The sequence below is a fragment of the Schistocerca gregaria genome, chromosome 5, assembly GCF_023897955.1.
Source record: "Schistocerca gregaria isolate iqSchGreg1 chromosome 5, iqSchGreg1.2, whole genome shotgun sequence".
In the NCBI taxonomy this organism is placed as follows: Eukaryota; Metazoa; Arthropoda; class Insecta; order Orthoptera; family Acrididae; genus Schistocerca; species Schistocerca gregaria.
The window spans coordinates 96,599,380-96,622,846 of NC_064924.1; the positions used below are offsets into that span (position 1 = coordinate 96,599,380).

Here is a 23,467-nt window from a genome sequence, read left to right on the forward strand (position 1 = left end):
TTGAAAAAAAGGCAAACCAAGTTTTAATCAAGCGATGCTTTCTAAAACTGAGCTGATTCGTGGACATCAGCCTTTCAGCCTCAAGGAGACTTACAATATTTGAACTCAGAATATGTCCAAGAATTCTGCAGCAAACCAATGTTAAGGATATCGGTCCATCCTTTTACCCTTCTTACTCACAGGAGTCACCTGGTCTTTTTTTCCAGTCACTTGGGGCTTTGCAATGTATGACAGATTTGTGATCCAGAGTGAAATTTTCACTCTGCAGCAGGTTGTGCACAAATATGAAACTTCCTGGCAGGCAAAAAACTGAGAGCCGGACCGAGACTCGAACAGGACCTTTGCCTTTCGCGGGCAAGTGCTCCACTATCTGGGCTACCAAAGCACAACTCATGACCCATCCTCGCAGCTTTAATTCCCTCAATACCTCATCTCCTACCTTCCAAACTTCACAGAAGCTTTCCTGCAGATCTTGCAGAACTAGCACTCCTGAAAGAAAGGACGTCATGGAGACGTGGCTTAGCCACAGCCTGGGGGATGTTTCAAGAATGAAATTTTCACTTTTGAGCAGAGTGTGCACTGATATGAAACTTCCTGGCAGATGAAAATTGTGTGCCAGACCAAGACGAACTCGAGACCTTTGCCTTTCACAGGAAAGTGCTCTACCATCTGAGCTACCCAAGCATGACTCACAACCTGTCCTCACAGCTTCAATTCTGCCACTACCTCGTCTCCAGCTTCCAAACTTCACAGAAGCTCTCCTGCAAACCCTGCAGAAGTAGCACTCCTGGAAGAAAAGATATTGCAGAGATGTGGCTTAGCCACAGCCTGAGAGCACTTGCCTGTGAAAGGAAAAGCTCCTGCGTTCAAGTCTCGATCTGGCACAAAGTTTTAATCTGCAGGAAGTTCCAGATTTGCGATAAATGCACACTAAGTAAAGAGCAAATGTTGTAGAGTACTTCTCAAACCAAACTGGGATTCCATCCAGGCCTGGTAAGTTACTTGTTTCCAACTCTTGCAGAAGCTTGTTTATGCCAGGGACACTTATTATGTCCCCCATACAATGGGGGTCAAATGACACAGTATGTTTGTACGATTCTCCAGTGTGAACAATTTCTTAAAGGTGAAATCTGTAACTTAGACTTTATTTTGCAATCTTCTACTGCCACACCACACTGATCAATGAGTAACTAGATGGATATCTTAGATTCGCTCAGCGATTTTACATAGGACCAAAATTTTCTTGGGTTTTTGTGCAGATCTTTTGCTAAGGTATGACATTGGCAGCAGTAGTATGCCTTGTGCACAGATCTTTCCACACACGTACAGATATCTACTATCCTTTGCCTGTCTTGACTTGTGCATCCTCTTTTGAACTGAGAGCACAGCAGTCTTTGCTTTCTCAGCATATATTGACTTTTGTTACTGAGCTATGAGGGGTCTTTTCCATCCTTAATCCACTTATTAGCCACGTACTTCTCCTGAGCATGATTTACAACCTGTTTAATGTGGTGTCACCACCAGACACCACACTTGCTAGGTGGTAGCCTTTAAATCGGCCGCGGTCCGTTAATATACGTCGGACGCACATGTCGCCACTATCAGTGATTGAAGACCGAGCGCCACCACACGGCAGGTCTAGAGAGACTTCCTAGCACTCGCCCTAGTTGTACAGCCAACTTTGCTAGCAATGGTTCACTGCCTACTTACTTTCTCATTTGCCGAGACGATAGTTTAGCATACCCTTCAGCTACGTCATTTGCTACGACCTAGCATGGCGCCATATTCAGTTACTATTGATATTGTGAATCATGTACCGTCTGTACAGAGTGATGTTCATCATTAATGGATTAAAGTTAAGTATTCCACCAGCTACGTTCGTTTTTCTAAATGCTAATTTCCTTGTCCTGTTCCAGACCTCATGCCAGCCTGCATGAGCTAAAACGCATGCCTTTCAGCCTCCTCTTGTAACATGGTATTTGACTCTCCTGCCAACCACAACATTTAAACTTCACATATAATTCCTCTACTTCCCTTAGACAGAACTAAATGATGTCAGTTCACTGTCTAAGTGAGATGCTAACAACTGCTTATTTACTCTTTCTATCAGAAACATTCTCCCAGCCTTCTTAACCGATTTATTGACATTTGTAACCATAGTCGCTATGACATCATGATCACTAATCCCTGTCTCTATACTGATGCGACCACTAATGTCCGGCCGGTCTGTTTCTAGCTACTAGGTGTAAGATATTTTCATTGTGTGTGGGTTGCCAAACTAGCTGCTCAAGGCAGTTTTTGGAAGACTGTGTTGAAAACAACTTTGAAAGACCGTTTGTCTGTACCCCTTGCAATGAATTCATAGATATCACAATCTATACTTAGTATGTTTAACGTCACCTTCAATTATTATAGCATGATCTGGGCATTTATGTGCTAGTGAGTGAGCCTCCAAGCCCATGTTAACAGGGTGGAGGGACGGGAAGGGGGTCGGGGGGGGGGGGGGGGGGGGGAGGCAAGTTTGGGGGCAGCTGATGGTGTGGTAACAGGGAGGGCATCCAACCATATCTTAAATCAACCATTCCACCATTCCAAATCTGTTACCAATCACACTGACCCTGAAAAAGAAGTAGATGGAACTGAAGTAGAAAGTATGTGGAGATATGTAAGGAGGTTCTTCGTTGGATTCCAAGACATCACAAAAGACCAAAAAGACAGATTTCTTTTAGTTCCAAACTACCATAATACACTTTTATGAACAATTTTAAATGAATGATGTTGCAAGGCAGGGACTGTTGTGGGCACCACTGTAATAATCTAACCACCAAGCACAGTTAGTTTGCAAGACTGTGTTATGTTGTATCCATGGTGTGCACTCGTGCACTGCATATTAATTAAAGTTAAGTGTCAAATGATGTGGCATCAGTTAGCAATTATTTCATTGAAGTTTAGCGAGATAAGGGACTGAATTTTTCTTGTGTTTATTGGACGCCAGAGACAACCACAAATAAACGGCAGTCAATAAGTAGGTCTACACTTCATAATTTTAGAAAGTATTAACCTGGACGCCACAGGAATCTTTGATTAATGCCTCCCATAGGACACATACACCAGCTGTAAACAGCTTCCTACTAATGCAAGATGACATAATGCAAGGTGAGCAATGGCATTACAGAACTTGCAGGAACAACATGGATGTGTAAAGCTGAAACTGTAATGAATGATAAAGTCTAAAATGATAATACTAACAGTGACTGAACCACTGCATTGATTCTCCTCAGCTGCTAGTACAGATCTGGTTGAAATGGAATCAAAAGCTCTCTCAAAGTCCACGAATCCCAGTAAATTTAGGTCAAATGGCTCTGAGCACTAAGGGACTTAACACTGGAGGTCATCAGTCCCCTAGAACTTAGAACTACTTAAACCTAACTAACCTAAGGACATCACACACATCCATGCTCGAGGTAGGATTTGAACCTGCAACCGTAGCGGTCGCGCGTTATCAGACTGAAGCACCTAGAACCGCTTGGCCACTCCAGCCGGCCAGTCAATTTAGTGATTCATACTCATTACTCTATTCTAAAAGTTTGTTCATGACCAGCAACAGGTACATTAAGCTGTAGCCACTTCTAAGGAAGCTTATTTTTTTGTTTGGTGACTTTTAAAAAATATTCTAGCAACTATCTTGTATGTTACTGGCAGAATGAGGACTGGTCTACAGTGTCCTTTTTTGTCTCCACTCTTATGAAGTGGGACAAGTACATCATTGTACAAGATTGGTGGAATTTTCTTCTTTTTTTCTAGAATTCTATAAATAATTTTGCTGTTTGTTTTTAAATAACTTTCCTTCCTGCATTACCATTTGTACTGAGGCACCAACATCTCCAGGCACTTTTCCATTTCTCTCCTCATATCTCAGGTTGTTTTATACATCTAATCTGGCGTTACTTCCAGAATATCATCATTTTCATTTTTAAATATCTGAAAAAATCTGTCTTACCAATTATACTATGCAAACATTTAAAAAAGTCTTGCAATGTTTGTACAAGTTTCTCTCTGGTGCTAGTTACTGTGACATTCACAATCTTAACTGATGAAATATGGCATCCACCTATCATGTGTGCCTGTTTTGCCTTCTTCATATTCTTATTGCTATCATTAATCACCTTTTCTCAGTATCTTCTCACATGCTAAGACACTTCTGAACAGTTTTGTTTAAATGGATACATTTGAACTTATTCCTATCACTGTTTGCTTGAAACTTTTGCTCTTTAATAGTTATCTTGATCCATCAGATTCACAAGAATGTATCTAGTAAATTGTGCTTCATAATACCTATCAAGAACTGAGCACATTATCTGACACTGCCTACAACACCAGTTCTCTTACATTTTGTATAAATAAGAATTTCGAAAAAATTTGGTTCATTTTGCTGGTCTAGGTAAAATAGTAAGCCTAATACTTGTTCGCTTACATTCACTTCTCACACTGCTTGGTAAGGGATGACAAGTTAATAGCTTATGGGTAAACTAAAAACTATCAAACAGTTTGTAAATTTTGCAGCAATATTTGGAATTAATAACATATTCTCCAGTTTCAAGCCGCGTCAAGTGGTTAACTGCGCACGAGCCTTCAGCAGAGGTCTCCTCTGCCATTGTCAAGGGGTTGACTGTCATCTGAATGCTGCTGCCGTGCTTATGTGGCCACACTGCTGCCAGTGAAGTCACTGGTGGTCAGTCCCATACCGTATATGTCAACGTTTTGGTGGCATGACTGCCGCACCTGCTTCAATTCCCCAAACACATGACCCCAGGCCATGCTCAGCTGCAATCTAACATTTTTATTGAGGATGTAGTCCAACATTTTGATCTCTATTGCTTCATATATTATGCTATACCAGAAGCTATTGGTCCTTTTAATAATAGAATCACCATCATATACAATTCGGTGCCCATTTTCCAGTGCATGCTCCACTATAGCTGATTTTTCAGGAGAGTGTAGGTGGAAACACCTCCATGTTCTATGCAATACTGTTCAATAGTGTGGAAAGAGTGATCGACATAAAACTGTCCACACCCACGTGGTATTTTGTATATTCACAGGCTTCATTACTTGCTGGAGGTCTGAAGACTGCACAGATTTTACGTTTCTTCTCGAGCAGGCTAATCTTTCCTGTTATTGAGTCACAAAATGGTAAAAATGCAATATTCTTTGTGTCTTCCTTGAAGGTCTTCCAGTTACGCAACTTAGATGAAACTGGTTGCGAACTTTGTCTGATGTAACTATTTTCCTTGAAAACCTTATGTACGTGGCTCAGTTCCATCAGCAGATTTTTAGCATCTGAGATGGTTTCAGCTCCGTGCACCAAGGTCATTGGAACAGACCATTGGATGGTAGTAGCTGGTGATGTCCAGATACAGATACATGTGGGTGGGCTTGCAGTAAATATGGTGACCCAGACACCCATTGGGTTTATGGCAGGCAAGGACGTCCAGGAACGGCAAGGAACCGTCGTCCTCTACTTCCATCATAAACTTCATATGGCCGTGGATGCTGTTGATGTGTTCCAAGTGCTCTTCCAGATTTTCATGTCCATAAGGCCATCATATGACAAAGATGTTGTGGACAGTGATGAAAACTATTAGGCTACGCAGGAGCCATGTCCAAGACAATGTCCTCAAAATGCTCCATAAAGAGATTTGCAAAAACTGGAGCTAATTTGTTCCTTCTAGCTAAAATATTCTCCACCAAGTAAAAAATACGATGATTCCAGCTGTAGCAAACACCTTTATAGAGATTTTGAGGTCTTTGCCTTGGACATGGCTCCTGCAAAGACTATTAGTTTTTATCTTTATGTTGATGACACCTGTATCATCTGGTCTCATGAACATGAAAAGCTGGAAGAGTTCCTGGAACACATCAACAACATCCAAGACCACGAAGTTCATGATGCAAGTAGAAAAGGATGGATCCTCACTGTTCCTGGACATCCTTGTCCACTGTAAATCCAATCGGGGTCTCGATCACAGCATTTACCACAAGCCCATCCACACAGATTGGTATCTGCACACCACCAGCTACTACCAGTCAGCACAGAAATGGTCTGTTCTGATAACCTTGGTACATAAAGCTGAAACTGTCTCAGATGCCAAAAACCTGCTGAGGGAACCGAGCCAATTACGTAAAGTTTTCAGGGAGAACTGATACAACACACAAATTTCAAAAGCAGTTTCATCTGATCCACAAAAGCAGAAGACCTCCAAAGAAAACATGAAGAAGCTAGTGTTTTTACCATTTTGTGGCTCAATAACAGGGAAGATTAGTTGACTCTTGAAGAAACATAAAATTGGTACAGTCTTCAGGTCCCCAGCAAAGTTCCATCTGTGAAAGATGATTTAGGCATCAAAACACCTGGAATATACAAAATACCATGCAGGTGTGGGCAGTTTTAAATTAGTCAGACTGACTGCACCATTGAACAGTGTCACATAGAACATGGAACGTTTTTCTGCCTACATTATCACGAAAAATCAGCTGTAGTGGAGAATGCACTGGAAAATGGACACCGAATTGCATTCGATGATACTTCTGTTATTAAAAGAACCAATTGCTTATGGGGTAGTGTAATACATGAGGCAATAGGGATCAAAATATTGGACAACACCCTCAATAAAGACAGTAGACTGCAGTCGAGTATGGTTAGGGATCCTGTGTTTGGGGAGTTGAAGTGGGTGCGGCAGTCACACTACCAAAACATTGCCATGTATGGTATGGGACGGGGCACCAGTGGCATCACTGGAGGTGACACGACTATATAAGCAAAGCAGTGGCATTCAGACAACATTCAACCACTTGACACCGGCAGAGGAGATCTCTGCCAAAAGCTCATGGGCAGGTTGCCATTTGACATGGCTCGAACACTGAGTATAATTTTTAATGGATATTGGCACAAGAGTATGCATTCGTACAATATTTCAGATCATTTCCACACAAGATTTAATTACTTTAAGCACATAATGACAGACTAAGGAAAAAGGATGAGTATTTTATTTTCAGATATGATAGAACAGTCTGAGCCACGCTGGCATTTGGAGCCATGTTTAAATACAAATCAGTTAATTTTGAGTTATTTTTACTGGGCTAGGGTAGGAAATGTTTCAACATTGCAGTAAAACTCTAAGAGGGCAATTATGGAATCACGTGATATTATTTTGGAAAAGGAATAAAGAAGCAGAAACTAACAAGTATCAGAATTAAGTTAAAAAGAGAGCTTATCTTTGTTGGCATGCATAAGAAAGCATTAATGTTTTCATTTATTATGGTGCCCACATATTTAAATTAACAATTTGCTTGATTAATAAGAGTGGTATTGCACTACCAAATGAAGACAAGAAAATTACTGGGGTGCTTTCAGTAATCTAAGAGTGACTAAGCTTCATGCATTGCCAAGAAAAAATTGAATATCTTTCTAATCAGAACAATGAAATGAAGTGTTCATAACAAACCATTTTATTTACTATAAAATCCTTCAGATTGACAAATGAGATTCTGAGTACTATTAACTGGTCTTTCCACTTTACAACTCTTAACACTCAGGCCTCTGAGCCCAAATGCAACTCAGGCCATGGCACTGTGCCCATTAGGACCACACCTGAATATATGTTTCACAACACACAAGCCACCTAGCACTCTACTACTAGACTAGGGTCATATGAAAACGATGTAGGAACATCTTGATGTGACTGACTAAGCATTTGTGTGTGTGTGTGTGTGTGTGTGTGTGTGTGTGTGTGTGTGTGTGTGTGTGTGTGTGTGGCGCGCGCGCATGCACATTGTCCCAAGATTCGTGTGTGTATACTTCAGGTTTAGATGTTTTTTGGAATTCTGCTATAAAAATGTCATGTTTTTTAATAAGAAATTTTGATAACTCTAGAAGAAAAACTGCACAAATCTGGATTGGAAGGAGAAATATCTGAGTGGCGATGGTCTGAACAAATTTGTGAAGAACTCTTCCAGACACACACACAACACTAAGTCAAGAAACTGTTCCTAGTGCAACTACCAGCAATAGGCTTGTAGGATGACACTTTACTGATAAAATGTCTGCAACTGAGATGAAGCCGCATCCAACATAGGTTTGCAAGATTTGTTCAGAAGAGATGAAACACTCTACTGGCAAAGAAAACAAGAAAGAAACAGAAGGGGACAGTTATACTTTGTAGCACCATTATTGATGAATTTGTAATTATCACAGAACTACAACAAAGATGAAAAATAAACACTGAACCTGATCTTTTTTAGTGTGTATTGTCCTTTGAGATCTCAAAGATATGCCAACAGTATATAGTGGGTTGGGTGAAATGGGTCTCAAAATATGGTTTAATCCATTCCCTCAACAATTTTAGTTTTTGTGTAGATTCATTACAATACTTTGCCTTTCGATTAAATATTATGTATGAACACAGGCAAGTCCTTACATCAACAGTTAAACCTGGAACAGCAGACACGCCATGTAACAATTATATGATGCGTGTCGTGCAGCTGTGATGTCTATTCTACAATTATGAATACATCAATAAAAAATGTTAAGTTACTTCATTTACCTTCAAACTAGAGAGACTGACTTTAAGAAATTAAAGTAAATTCAATAAATGAAATAGTATGGAGATTTTGAATACATCCCACAGACTGTGCATAGTTATTCTCCAATTGCAGCAATTAAAACTATTCCTCTTGTACAGTCTCTGTCATGGACGGGCTCTAAGACATAAGCACAGATGACATACATTTGGATTCTGTCTGCTTGCAGCATGTGCTGCACCTGGCATGCCCGACGATAAGAGTGATTGAGAAGTTATTTCAAGTTGCTATATCTGAAACGACTGATTTCAATAAGGGCACTCCACAAGGATTTCTGTGTCCACAAATAAACATCTGCCATCACACTCTCCATACGCAGCGTTTTTCAGTGCTTGTGTATGTACACAAACACTGCCCAACACCAGAATTTTTTATATATATATATATATATATATATATATATATATATATATATATATATATATATATATATATATATATAGTAGAAAGAAACTTCCACATGGGAAAAATATATTAAAAACAAAGATTCCAAGACTTACCAAGCGGGAAAGCGCCGGCAGACAGGCACATGAACAAAACACACAAACACACACACAGAATTACGAGCTTTCGCAACTGGCAGTTGCTTCGTCAGGAAAGAGGGAAGGAGAGGGAAAAATGAAAGGATGTGGGTTTTAAGGGAGAGGGTAAGGAGTCATTCCAATCCCGGGAGCGGAAAGACTTCCCTTAGGGGAAAAAAAGGACAGGTGTACACTCTTTGCCTTTAAATATGTCTGCTTGTGTCTGTGTATGTGCGGATGGATATGTGTGTGTGTGTGTGTGCGCGAGTGTACACCTGTCCTTTTTTTCCCCTAAGGGAAGTCTTTCCGCTCCCGGGATTGGAATGACTCCTTACCCTCTCCCTTAAAACCCACATCCTTTCATTTTTCCCTCTCCTTCCCTCTTTCCTGACGAAGCAACTGCCAGTTGCGAAAGCTCGTAATTCTGTGTGTGTGTTTGTGTGTTTTGTTCATGTGCCTGTCTGCCGGCGCTTTCCCACTTGGTAAGTCTTGGAATCTTTGTTTTTAATATATATTTTTGTTTCATTCTAACTAGATATCCACCAAAAACATGAACTACAGGCAAAATGCCACAATCTAACAAAGACACAAACTCTTAATGTTTTCTCAAGAATATATACAATTAAGATGAACAACGCACTAACTACTACTGTTACAGAAACAAGGGTTAGTACAGCAATCAATAGGCATCAAATTTAATTAACGTGCTCCTGCTAAAAGAAGTAAGATTCATACAGATGTGCAAAGAGAAGTAAATTTAGAAATTTGACACCAGTCGAAGGCCGCTCCGTGTAGAAGATTTCCTGGCGTACCTTTGCTCACTTTCAGCTGGGTGACGCTGAAACGAGGAGGTGGACGGTAAGCATCGGGTGGATCCTGTGGAAGAATTGGCACTCCACGATGGTAAATCATACCCTTCAGACCGGTACTACGCACATCCACTGCTGACACTGGAGTCACCAGTGGTAATTCTCCAACACGCAGCTGAGCAGCTACAACATACAAGCAGTTAGCTCACATGCAGTTAGGGGCATTGAAGCACACGCCACGGACAACACCTGTAAAAACTGATTAATATTAACATTTCAACAAGTAATTTAGAACATCACTCATGAACACATGCATACAAAGAGCTGGATTCTGTACCAACATGCTGATTTTAAAATAAAATATTTTGGAGTACTGGATACCACTGAAGATTAATCACTAATTCAGAAAGTTTCATTACTTTTTCTTTGGCATCAGCTGCACAATCCACATGCGCTCCTTGTGGATTTCAGACACGTTACTGTTGACAGCTGTCCTCCCTGTACATACAGCATCACCTTATTCTAACCTGGAAAGATATGGAAGAGTGAATAAGATAAATTGTGTCCAGTACATTATTAAACCATTTTTGTATACTGTGGTGCAAGGCCGGCATTCACTATAAGATGTGGAATTCTGAGTAAAAGCTGTTGACTGTCACAGTCAACACATTACATTCAGGGTTATCAATCTAGAACAATTTAGTCAATGTGGCTGAAATCACTGTTTCAAGATCTAAAGCACAATGCATTGAAGCAAATCATATCAAATCCAAGATACTAGTGATGGATTCTGCCTGTAGAAAAGGGGAGACATTGATTTATGAAACAATGCTTTAGCTTTGTAATTATCAGGAACAAAGTGATCTGATGAAATCTCACGAGACACCTGAGTGATGCTAAACTATGAGATGACACTCTATGCAATTTTGTACATGTGGGGTCATGGCTGATGGGAGGTTGGTACTTGTTAGGACAAGATACAATGTCAGCAGGGAGGGGGGGGGGGGGGGGAGTAATAGCTTACACTGAAGGGAACAAGTAAGGAAAAGTAAACCCCTCATGTCCAGTGCGGTTAAAACTGGGTTTGGGATGAATGTAAGACCTTTTGAGAAGACTGACTTCTGTAAGAGGAAGTTTTTTAGAAAATGTCTTCAAACAAGCCGAAGACAGTACATTACAGTAATGTTGTGGAGAGTGAAAGACGTTTCTAGAGATGTTGGAGGTCAAACAGAACACCAAAAACATTTTCTGAGAACTATGGTGTGTTAATGGGAAAGGGAAGGTTGGATCAGAGTAATGATTTCCATCTTCCTTTCTAAGATGGAATTTAGTAAACTTGTCAGACACAAAAATATTGCAAAAAGAGCTGAAGCAATTTAGTAATTTCAGTGCTCTAATAGTCACTATGATATCTTCAGTTCGTGTATTTTCTCTCATCTATTTATTCAACTTCCTGTCATCTGTTATTTGGATATAGCTGATTTTCAGTTTTTGAATTTTTTGTACACAGACATCTCACAACCACTGCCAAGACACACTCAATATGTAATTTCAATGAAACAATGTTGTTCAGACATTGAAGACTGTTCATACAGTTTCTAATGAAAACTACTGTCATAGACATGTTTTTAAACATTTTTTCAGAGCAGCAGCAAATAGTATTGAAAACATGAAATTAGCTCACTCTCCCTTTTCCATTCTCTTAATGTCATTTAACTGAATCTGAAATCATATTGTAGATTTCACTCAATTAATTAAGAAATGGATAGCTATACATATGTACATGGCGGCAGCCAGTCAAGGAATATTTTAGGGGGAATTGATTAAAAAATTTATTTCAAAGGCCCAGTGAAATCTTTACAAGTTTTCTCCCACAGAACTTACGCTGTACCAACGTGACACAAGTTGCCGAGGCAGTTCCCTCCAGTTAAAGCTGCTGACAGGAGACGCCTTGAGCCCTCTGCTGAAACTGCTAGCGAATTCATGCCATTGGTTTTAGCCAATAGCATGCATGGGATACAGGTCATGCGTGTGGACGCTGTAGTGTTCTGCAGTGTGGAACAGCGTTGCCTCTCTCTGTTGTAACCCAGACCTCGAGCAGAACAGACGTCTTTTTGAAAGGCAGAGCCTCTGGCTCTGCTTTTCACAACCGGCCACCAATTTAAGTTAACATGAACCACTTTCGCTTCCGTTACCTATTTCAATTAATTGTTTGACCCCTGAGACTGGCCTAAATCTGGTAACTTCTAACCCTAGGCGCACCCCTTGTACACCGTACATTGAAATATATCCTCTTTTATTGTACCTAATTTCCTGTTTTGTCATTTAACAGCAGCACTGGATGCCTATTCTCAAATCCTGACCGCTCAACCTCCTCCACACTGTTGTCAGAGGCATATGTAACAACCTTCTCCCCCCTTCCCTGCCTGTATACATTAACACACAAATGCAGTGTCTGTTCTGTCAGACATATCCAACAGAACAGACACCATACTATAGTTCATGACAGTCAGTCCTTGATTTGAAATAAATTGCTTCTCACTCAGTTGTATTTGCTGTCAAGAGCATCTTGAAATCTATAAATTATTAAGAAATAATAATTCAAAGTCATTGTTTTCTCCCATAATTTCATTCATCACTTGCAGGTAACCATCTAAAATCAAGCTGTTCATTGATTTTACTTAAATCTAACAACTAAAATTATACTCAGTGAAAATAATAATAATAATAATAATAATAATAAGAAGAAGAAGAAGAAGAAGAAGAAGAAGAAGAATCAAACTTTCTACTTGAAATTGTTGTCTTTTAGTTTTATTTATTCTTTTTAACTGGAACTTTTTGTATAACTTAGGTAGAACTATCAGGACTGCAGTGTCACAAGTTCATTCATCAACTGATGTTGACAGCAAACTTCATAGAAGTACAATGAAATATTTTCAAACTGATTTGTAAGCAATTATGACAAAAGAAGTTCCCAAAATGAGTTTTCATTATAACTAGATGGTAAAAAACAGTTCAGGTCCACTAAACCAATGGGTAGTCAGTATCTTGTATCACTGGGAGAAACAAGGGTACACATCTAAAACATTATTTCCTATACATTTATGTGCAGAAAAGTTTGCCGCTAAAGGATGGTCTGTTCTACCTAACAAGGAGGTATGTCTCACTTGAGGTCAAACACAGACTGAAAATAATTGAAGGTTTTTTTAATTCCGCCTGAGAAGCCTTGCCACTTGACGGAACTCAGGCACCAGTGTGTTGGACACCCTTTACATCAGACATGACCTTAAAAATTCTAGGGATCATAGGATTTGTTTCAATTACAGTGTTTTTTATTAGTCTGCAGTAGCTAAAGAAGGGTGACATCTATGGATCACCAACAAAGTTTCTGTAACTACAGTTCTCATTCTTTGTTGTAGTCTACCACAGATATCAGACAGTGCAAAAGGCCCATCAACTCACATACAGATACATTTATACTAAGCTACTACAGTTTTGTAAATAATATATTGATTATACCGTAACAGCTTTCCTAGTTACTCTTTATAGTATACGATTTGAGAAACCACGTTATACACTGCTCTCGCCAGCAAAATCCACACATGTGGGCATACACACTTCACAAACAGTAAAATGAGTTCAAAGTGGTTCAAATGGCTCTGAGCACTATGGGACTTAACATCTGTGGTCATCAGTCCCCTAGAACTTAGAACTACTTAAACCTAACTAACCTAAAGACATCACACACATCCATGCCCAAGGCAGGATTCGAACCTGCGACCGGAGCAGTCGCGCGGCTCCGGACTGAGCGCCTGAACCGCTAGACCACCGCGGCCGGCAGTAAAATGAGTCAATTGAAATCAGTCAAGTCACACAAATGCCTGAGTTGCAGCAGTTTGTGAGTATTTGGAGTTGAACGATCACATAGGCTCAGTGGTAGATAAAGGAAGTGGAAGACATTGCTTCATTGGCAGAATACTGGGAAAATACAGTCAGTCTATAAAGGAGACTGGATACAAAATACTCACACAATCCATGCTCAAATATTGCTGAAGGGTGTGGCACCCATGCTGGACAGGTTTAACAGTATAGAAGAAAGAACAGGTTTAATGATAAGTTTGTTTGATCCAAGGGATGCTGAAAATCATAGAAATGCTGAAAATCTGGCCTGGCAGAACTATCCCTTGAAATTCTACTTACAAGTCATTTCAAACTGTGTCCAGCTAAACTCACATCCAATGGATGTTCTTCACCTTGGGTCACAGTGTTTGTGAAGCCCAGAGAAAAACAGCTTACATTGCAGCTTCTAGTTTTTGGAGTCTGCAAATCTCTTTCCAGCTAAAGGAGACTGTCTGTCTTTCCTATCATAATTAAAAAGGGAATGTTTCATGGTATCATAGCATTAGAAAATTTTGTAATTCACAGTATCAAACAATCTGGCCACCAATATCCTATCCATTCAGTTACTGTTGTTGCTGATTCCTCCAGATATTATCTGAAGACCACAATAATAAAGCACAGTATCTCTGGTGCTTTAAATTGTTTATATTTCCTATTTATAGAAGGTTAAATACACTACTTATTTATTATCTCACAGCATGTTTTCAAAAATAAACATCACAATGTTGGCAAGAATTTATGTTTGTTCTTTAAAACTGTTTTCATTAATGTATTATTTTTAATATACAGTGTGAGCACAAAGTCTTGCCCCGATTATAACAATTTATTACAGAATAACCGTTAAAACACAATAATTTACATTTGATGCAGTTACATAGGTTAGTGTTACTAGTTTTTTAAAATTAAGACCACTTACCTTAGTAAACCTCAGCATGTGCTTCCTTGGTAGCTCATAGAATGTTGAGGCGGCATTCCAGTTCCTGCCAGGTGTTTCATAACATGTGCTCTGTCACAGTACTTACAGCACTTGTATCCTACCTTCAGTTTGTTGACATCAACAATCGGTGTGATGAAGACTCTGTCCATGATATAGATCCAGAAAAAAAAAAAGTGTCAAGGGGCGTAATGTCAGAAGAGTGGTGTGGCAAGGGTGTTGGACCATTCCTTCCAATCCAACAACTGGGAAATGTTTCATCCAGTAAATCACGCACATCGAAGCCCAGTGGGGGGGAAGGAGGGGAGAGGGTGCTTCATCTTGCTGGAAAATTATCCATGGTTGATATTCTTCTGATTGTGGGGCAATGAACTGTTGCAAAACGCCTAAGTAAATTTTAGCAGTAATGGATTTTTTTACAAAGAAAAATGGTCCAAAAACCTTGCTATGCATGAGGCCACACCAAACATTCACTTTTTCTCTGTCTCGCTGTAACTGCACAGTAGCATGTGGAGACTCTGAATCCCATATACGGACATTGTGCCTATTTATGCTGTGGGTACTGTGACAGAACACATGTTATGAAACACCTGACGGGAACTGGAATACCACCTTCACATTCTAAGAGCTACCAAGGAACCACACATTGAGGTTTAGTAATGTAAGTGGTCTTAAAAAAACCTAGTAACACTAACCTATGTAACGACATCAAATTTAACTTATTATGTCAAATGGTTATTCCATTATAAATTTTTATAATCAGGGCAAGACTGTGTTTACCATATATTTTATGAACACTTTATTAATTGATTGAAAGATAGAATGGCACCTAACAGGCTAATTCCTTATAACAATTATTTATTTGGTACTACTGATCAGTTTTTGCCCTACATCCAATAGGCACACTTGATAATGATTATTGGGTTGAAATTGGTCAGTAGTATCCCATAAAGCACTTTTACAAGGCAGAGCAGCCTCTGTGGACTCACTGCTTCTTCCAACTGATTTTGTATGTCTATGGGCTCTACCATGAAGAAAACATTCTGATGTATGTCATTGCTGCTGGAATACTTCCCCATCCCATCCCACCCCTTCGCGTATCATCTCCTTCATTCCCACTGTGGGAGGGGAGGGGAGGGGCGGGGTGGGGGTTGGCATGATGAACTGTAGTTTGAATGAAGGAAGGAAGGTTGGAGTTTGATACCCCACTGACAATAATATCATTACAGCAGAAGCTCCAGTTGGATAAGAACAGAGCAGAATTATCAACCAAGGCCTTTCAAAAGATCCTGTTCTAGTTATTTGGGAAACTAAAGTAAGTCTCATCTAGGATTGTCAGATGGGAATTTACACCTCACCTGCACAATATGACTGACTAGGTGAGTCACTGAAATGCCATGCATACAATGGAATTAAACCTGGCTGGAGGCCCAAATGTGTGTCTTCTATCAAGCACAGTGAGGAGAGCTTTAGGAATGAACATACCCCATATGAGAGGACATTGAGAAGTTATCTACTGAGTATGTGTCAATTGTTAAACACCTATAGAAAATAACAACAATATTATGGAAAGGATAGATTGCTACCCATCGCAAAGATGACACATTAATTTGTAGAAAAGCACTTCTTCAGAAAAAAAAACAAGTGCTACATAAATTGTCAATTTGAGAATGGAAATGGATCTTGATGTGAGCCCAGCCATAAGAATCTCAACAGAAATTACAATGTTTGAATGAGGCCATAATTATTTCTCATATCTCACGTAAAGCATACACAAGAAGAACATCACACAATCAAATCAATACAAAATTAAAAGTAATCATAATTATTTCTTAAGAGACATCATAACACCGTTGACTGTATGAAATATTTATTATTACGACTGCAATTTCGGCCTTAGGGCCATTTTCAAGTAACACTGCAGAAGTTACCTTTTTAGCTGGCTTTGCTGCTGCAGATGTCATCTTAATTTTGACATTGATATAATGAGGAGTTACATCGTTAGCTTTACATTTCTTATTAAACTATTAAGTGAGCTAAAAAGGTAGCTTTTGCAGGGTTACTTGAAAATGGGCCTAAGGCCGAAATTGCAATCGTAATAATAAATATTTCATAGTCAATGGCGACAATGATGTCTTTAAAGAAATATTGTACGACTGTGAATCCCAGCCGAGAAAAGTTGATCAAATGTATACCTAGCCAGGCATATGGGATATTATTGCACTACCAAGAAAAATAGACTCAACAAACGATGGCAGGAGAACACACATATGAAGAAAGGTTTTAGGTATGCTATGTTTCGGAGCCAGTAGCTCCTCCTCCCAGCATAAAAGTTGAAGGGTGAGGTAGAGGAGGGGTGAAGGAAGAGGATTGGAGAGGTTTAGGAAAAAAGGGGCAGAGCTCAGAAAAGTCACCCAGAACCCAGGGAAGGGGATATTCACCGGACGGGATGAGAAAGGTCTTTCCTTCTCATCCTGTGGTTCTGAGTGACTTTTCCAAACTCTGCCCCTTCTTCTAAACCTCTCCACTCCTCTTCCTTCACCCTCTACGTTACCCTACAACCCTCCTGCTGGAAGGCTGAAAGCTTGCATACGTAAAACCTTTTTGTAGTGTACAAGGTAAGTTACTTTATGCAGATCACAATAAATATCCAATTTCACAACAGTCTGGTATGATACATAACAGCACTGGATGCAGCCCTTACAGCTCATCACTTATGTTATGGATATTGGGGATGGAAGATTCAAATACAATCAATGTTTTAATTTGATCTGTGTTGCAGCGTGATTTTGATCTGAAACCTAATAACAACTAGATAAACTTTAAAGTGTGATTTATCTTCAAAACTTCCCTTCCTCCGCCTCCTTTCAATTCAACTTTGCCTGCCTCTTCACTTGTGTTTTTGCTCCACTATTTCATTTTGTAAATTTACATGTAAACACACACACACACACACACACACACTTTTTTTGTTTTGTTTGTCATTACTTTTTGTTGACTGTATTTCCTTCAAGCTTAGCTCTCACCTGTCACATACTGAGCAGCTACAGTTAATTTCTAATAGAATTTTGGACTTTGAAATTTGGCTGTTAGAAATTGCTGCAGGTTCCTCCCTACCCTGATGAAAGAAAGAGAGAAAATTCTGAAAGACATGGACATGTGTTTTAAATCTGTTTACCTGCCTGCCCCAGCCCTGTTCCACCTGCTTCTCTTTCCATGTCCATAAATTTGATGCTTCTGTTTTGTTACAAACATTGTATTATTAATTGTGAATAGAGCAGCAAGAGAATTACTGTAGGGTAATTACAGCACAACAAAGCTCACCATATCTGGTGGCTACACAAGGGTTTAGAAAACATCAACTTACCTTTGAACAACAGCATGCTTCACTGTAATGCAAATCAGACAAACATAAGACACAAAATTTTTTCTCTAAGCCCTAAACATTGAGGTAATTTTGCATGGTAGTTCAAACAAGGGGGAACCACAATTGGTTTTGAATACAGTATTAATATAGATTAAACAATACCTTGCGACATATGGCACAATAAGATGATAATTTTAAGTTTAATTATATGTAAGTGAGGCACTCACCTGAAGGTGCTTTTATTGCAGGTGAGACATTCTGCTTGCCAGTTTTCATACTAGCCAGTTCTGATTGTGCCTGAAACATTTAATGTCATTGGAATTAAGAACAAAGTAGTAAATTAGAAAAAGAGAGGATGTGCTCAGAAGGAAAACAGTGTGTCCATTACACCTTAAAAAAAGCAAATGCTAAATAAGTTTTAGTTGTTTAGCCCAGTATGGATTATATTTCATAACAAGAAATGATCATTTCCCATCTTGAGGAACATGATGTGAAAAGTTCAAGTCCTAGCAGCAAAAACGAAAAAACAAAAAACTTCATCTGCCTGAAATGAGAGGAAAAAAGTGTGTGATGGAGGAGGAATGTGAAAGAGGAGGAAAGAAACTGAATTCAAACAAATACACTATAAGAAAAATTTTTTTTTTGATCACCTACCACAACATTGTATTTGAGGTTAAAACAGGGATTTTGTTTTCAATATCCCATCATCATATCCATGCCCTGATAATAAAACAAGTATAACAATGTAGAGAACAAACATTTCTGTTGTGTATTTGACTGGTTGGTCACAGAGATGGGCACTGATGAGTATCCACAACAACACTGGTGTGTGTTTACCTATGGCAGTTTCATTAGAATTGGCCTCATTCCTTTATCTGTCTGTGTAGCAATCAGTTCACATTAGTTTAAAGTATGCTGTATGCATCTAGCAGTGCGTTTGTGTACCTGTCCAGGTTCATATTACCTTCTAACAGAATGCAAGCAGGAGACTAAAAGTGAAAAACATGCTGTAATTGTAGCTCTGCATCAGGACAGCTATTCTAGCATGACAATAGTGAAACAGCAACAAATATTGGTGTAGCCCAATCTACAGTCATGTATACATAGCAATGGTCCACGCAAACTGGAGCCAATGCAAGTGCTTCGTCATCTGGAAAACCCTGAGTAAAATCATGCAGGCCACATCAGTTCATAAGTACAGAGTAAATGTCAAAGGATTCACGCTGCACCTGAAATTCACAAGGAAGTAAATAGTATGTGAGCAGCTCCAATCTCTGTCTCAACAGTGCAATTCTGTCTACATCAACAATGTTTAAAGGGGTGCATAGCTACCAAAATCCTTTATTACGTAAACAAAATAAGGTGAATAGACACAGTACCATAAAAACTGGAACATTCAGCAATGGTCCAAGGAGTTATTCATGGATGACTATGTCTGAAGTATTTGGAAGCCATTATTGAATGTTTGTTCATCAACTTAGTGGATAACCTATGGAAAGTCAGTATTTGACACCAATGGTGAAGCATGGTGCAGGTTTAGTCATGGTGTGGGGTGCTTTGTGGATGATAAAGTGGGTGATCTAGTGGTAACTAATGGAACATTTAAAAAGGAAGGCTATCACAGGATACTGATCAACAGTGCGGTTCCATCTGGCAAGAAATTACTTAGTCATGGGCTTGTTCTGCAGAAGGAAAATGATGCAAAATGTGCTTCTTAATTGTTCAGAGGGTATGACAATAGAAGAGAGAAATGTGGGGAACTGAAGAATATGATCTGGTCAAGTCAGTCACCTGACTTAAACCTCACTGAACTCTTATTGGATGAACTTGACGTGGAGATCAGAAACCTGAGGTTATCTAATGTTCAAGATCTATGCAATAATTTATAGATATGTTGTACTGCAATATCTGCAAAAACACTACTAAATCTTATCTCTGGAATGCCAAGAGTTTGTGCAGCTGTTCTGAAGATAACTGTGAAGAGGCCAAAATCTAAACCATATTGTATTTTACTAATGATAGACACAGAAAATATTTATTTTGTTGCTTTATTTAGTTTGTACAATTTTATTTGAACACTGAAATAAAGTTTTTATCATGAGTGATCAAAAACTATTGACCAGCAGTGTAAATATAAATAAAGGGTCACTGTTCATTGGAAAACATTTCTTGAGTGGCAATGATCTGTTATGACTGAGTCTCTTTCTCTCTTATAGAATGCTTACATTGGTAGAAAACTAATCACAAGCACTGTCAAAAGGTAGCCCATACTAAAGTTATTTGACAACTGTTTTGGCATCAACTGCAGAGCTTATAGGGCAATGAATTAGGTTTTCAGCTTTTCCACATGGTATAGTGATTAATACATTAGACTATAGTCAGGCTCAAACCGCTTTTCTTCCACACCTGTTCAGGTCTTGACAGTTTTCCCAGAGCAGGACTGGTTCTTTCTGCAGAGTCATAGCCACCTCCTCCTGCTCTATCTCAAATTACCTATATCTTAAATATCATACTTCCCTTCCACTATGAATTATAAGAAAATCATTATGACCAAATTAAGTATGCATCAGTACTTGTACATGATTTGTTGGTCAAAACCTTAATGCACATGAAGTAAGTCATGGAGATACAAGCACTGTCAGATACTATTAACACGTCAGCTTTTAGCATTACTCACAAAATAAATAGAGATATTTATATATCTCAGATACTGTGTGTTTTGCAAAGGCTGCAGTCATAAAAGATAGATGTGGATGGTTTGTCCAAAAGGTAAATCATTTCAAGAGTAAAGGCAGAGCTATTGTGTCAGAGATTCATTAATGACTGACAAAAGAGGGAAAGTAGTGTCATGAAAAAAACCCGTGTTGATTTGGCTCCCAGCTGAAGTTTACAGAGACACACTGTCAATGGTGGAAGAGGAAGAACTGATTGAGGTATAGCAGTGAAAACACCACAGGAACCCAGTGGAGTAAACTTTACGAAAAAAAAATCCAATATTATTTTGAAATCCACCTGCACCTTTTTACGAGCTGTAAAGTCTGCTTTAAGAAAGTACTACATCAGGTGCTAAACTGGAATAGAAATTGACCAACCAATGTTACACAGTGCACTGGAATCTAGATGAGATATTTCTCTTCCTTGTCCACACAGCAGGAGAATGATATCCTCTCATTGTCTGACCTGAGTAGCCAACCGCCGCTTTCTATAGCTCAAATAAAACAAGGAACATAAAAATTACAAAAGTCTGGAAAATTGCTTCTGCATTTAAGTGATTATATTGGCAATGTGTGAAATTTTGCTTCTTGAAGGTAGTATTCCTCATCTATCATATCACCTTATAATTTAATAGTTTTCCTCAATTTAATTTTCCTATAACATAGTCAGAATCCAATGCTTTAAAGGGAGGTTTACCTTCTTTTGGTTCAAAAAATTTATTTTTCTTAAATTGCATTTTTGGATCCACAAAAGTGTTTAGAATCCACCCCTGAAATAGTGTTTCCTAATACGGAATGGAAATGTATGTTATTCGCGGTTGAACAAAAAAATGCACCTGCCTGAAATCGGCCTTTTTCACACACCAGTTTTTTAAGGAATTTTGACTTTGTAGCTGTGAAAAATTATTCTATGTGCTTGCCCATGACTAAAACTGATAAAGTGATCAAGGAGCTTACGACGAACTACGGCTCAGTAATCCGACGGCATTCCAATTTGGTGGAACAGTCGAAGAAGGCTACTTGGGCAACGTATTTCCACAAGTGTTCGACGGATGACCATTCACAACACCAAAATTGTCTGGCTGGGAAACTAGCTGGTGCAAGTGGCGCATTGCAGAGGATACCAGACATCTGGACGAATATCAACATGACCAGCTGCTCTCCAAAGAAGTTCAAAAAGTGAAAAGTGGAAGTTAGCCCCCCCCCCCCAAGCATTTGTATTCTGGTGCGAGGACTGTGGAGATTGCAACTTTCCTGGCAGTGAGCAGCTTCAACAAAGGGTATTCAGCAATTCTGAAGACCATGACAATGATGGACGTCACCCTGGGATTCTATTCGAAGCAGTTCGCTAAGCATTCGGACAATCATGGGATTCAAGCAGCCGAATACCACTTGTCACTGGCCGTACAAGTGGTTCTGGAGCAGTGCAGGATGGCTCAGATCGAGCAGAATGCCATCTGCGAGGAAGAAGAAGAAGAACTAGTTTATGGACGCGGAATAGCAAATTTAATGTAAGTTGCATAATATTGCATTTATATGGTCCAATTAACTTAAGCCAGGTACAACTCCAATTGACTTAAGCCAGGTACAACTCCAAAACAATCTTATATACTTCACTAACGTCAACTCAATTTTGATTTCAGGTGAGCCGGCTGACCTGTGACATACCGCACGCAGAGGTCTACATCGAAATTTTGTTTCACTCTGACAGTGCATCTGCCTTTGCTCTTTGACATTTCCAGGCGAAAAAAGTCCAGCTTGTAGAGCAAATATTAATAAACATTTTGAGCAAATTTGACATTGCTACCTATAACACATCCCAAGAAGAAAATTCTCAAAGAACATGCTTTTTTCGGGCAAAAGATAGTAAACCTCCCCTTAATACATGATATCTGCTTATGATTTTGCTAGAAACAAAAATCACAGAATACATGTCCCTCTTTTTAGAGTAAAGGAATGAAACACAGAATTATGCACAGGTTTTCCTTTCAGCCAGTTAACACAGATAATTATCACAGCAACAAGCTAGTATGACGAACATCACCTGCTCCATTCAGAATGCTGGCCACTCAAGACAACCCTAAAATGCTATTTCAGGTCACAAAGAATACTGTGTGGCTGCTCAGCATTACTTACAATTTTATGATTGATCATCTAACAAGATAATGTCGAAGGGGATATTGATTCAATGCCTTCATTATCTTATTACTTAGTATGTGCTGTAAAATCTCAAAATGTTCTGGAGCATTTTGGAATGGTTTTATTCCATATCCGTGTGTGTGTGTGTGTGTGTGTGTGTGTGTGTGTGTGTGTGTGTGTGTGTGTGTGTGTGTGTGTGTACGTGCACGCATGAAGCTTATGGGGACTCAACGGTGATGTTGTCAGCATCCTTACACCCCATAAAAGAAATTAATGTTGATAAAATAGCGAAAATGTTAACATACACGCTAAGGTAACAAAATAATACTAAAATGTGCTATACAGGAGATTAAAACACAAGTAAAATGACAGAGGAGTTAAAAGCAAAGCACAGGGAAATGTGACTGGCTGATCACTAAAACAAAGAGAGAGAGAGAGAGAGA

The 23,467-nt window shown here is 39.2% G+C and overlaps 1 protein-coding gene across 3 annotated transcripts in view; it reads right to left on the reverse strand.

The window, feature by feature from the left end:
• LOC126272265 (uncharacterized) overlaps window positions 1-23,467 on the reverse strand; it is a 75,628-nt gene that overhangs the window by 24,185 nt on the left and 27,976 nt on the right. For 2 of the 3 annotated variants that reach the window (XM_049975002.1, XM_049975004.1), the window contains exons 4-5: window positions 18,399-18,468; window positions 9,974-10,153 (exon numbers count right to left, since the gene is read on the reverse strand). In XM_049975002.1, coding sequence (XP_049830959.1) covers window positions 9,974-10,153; window positions 18,399-18,468 — 250 coding nt within the window. The remainder of the gene's footprint in view (window positions 1-9,973; window positions 10,154-18,398; window positions 18,469-23,467) is intronic. The other variant, XM_049975003.1, reaches the window with a different exon arrangement.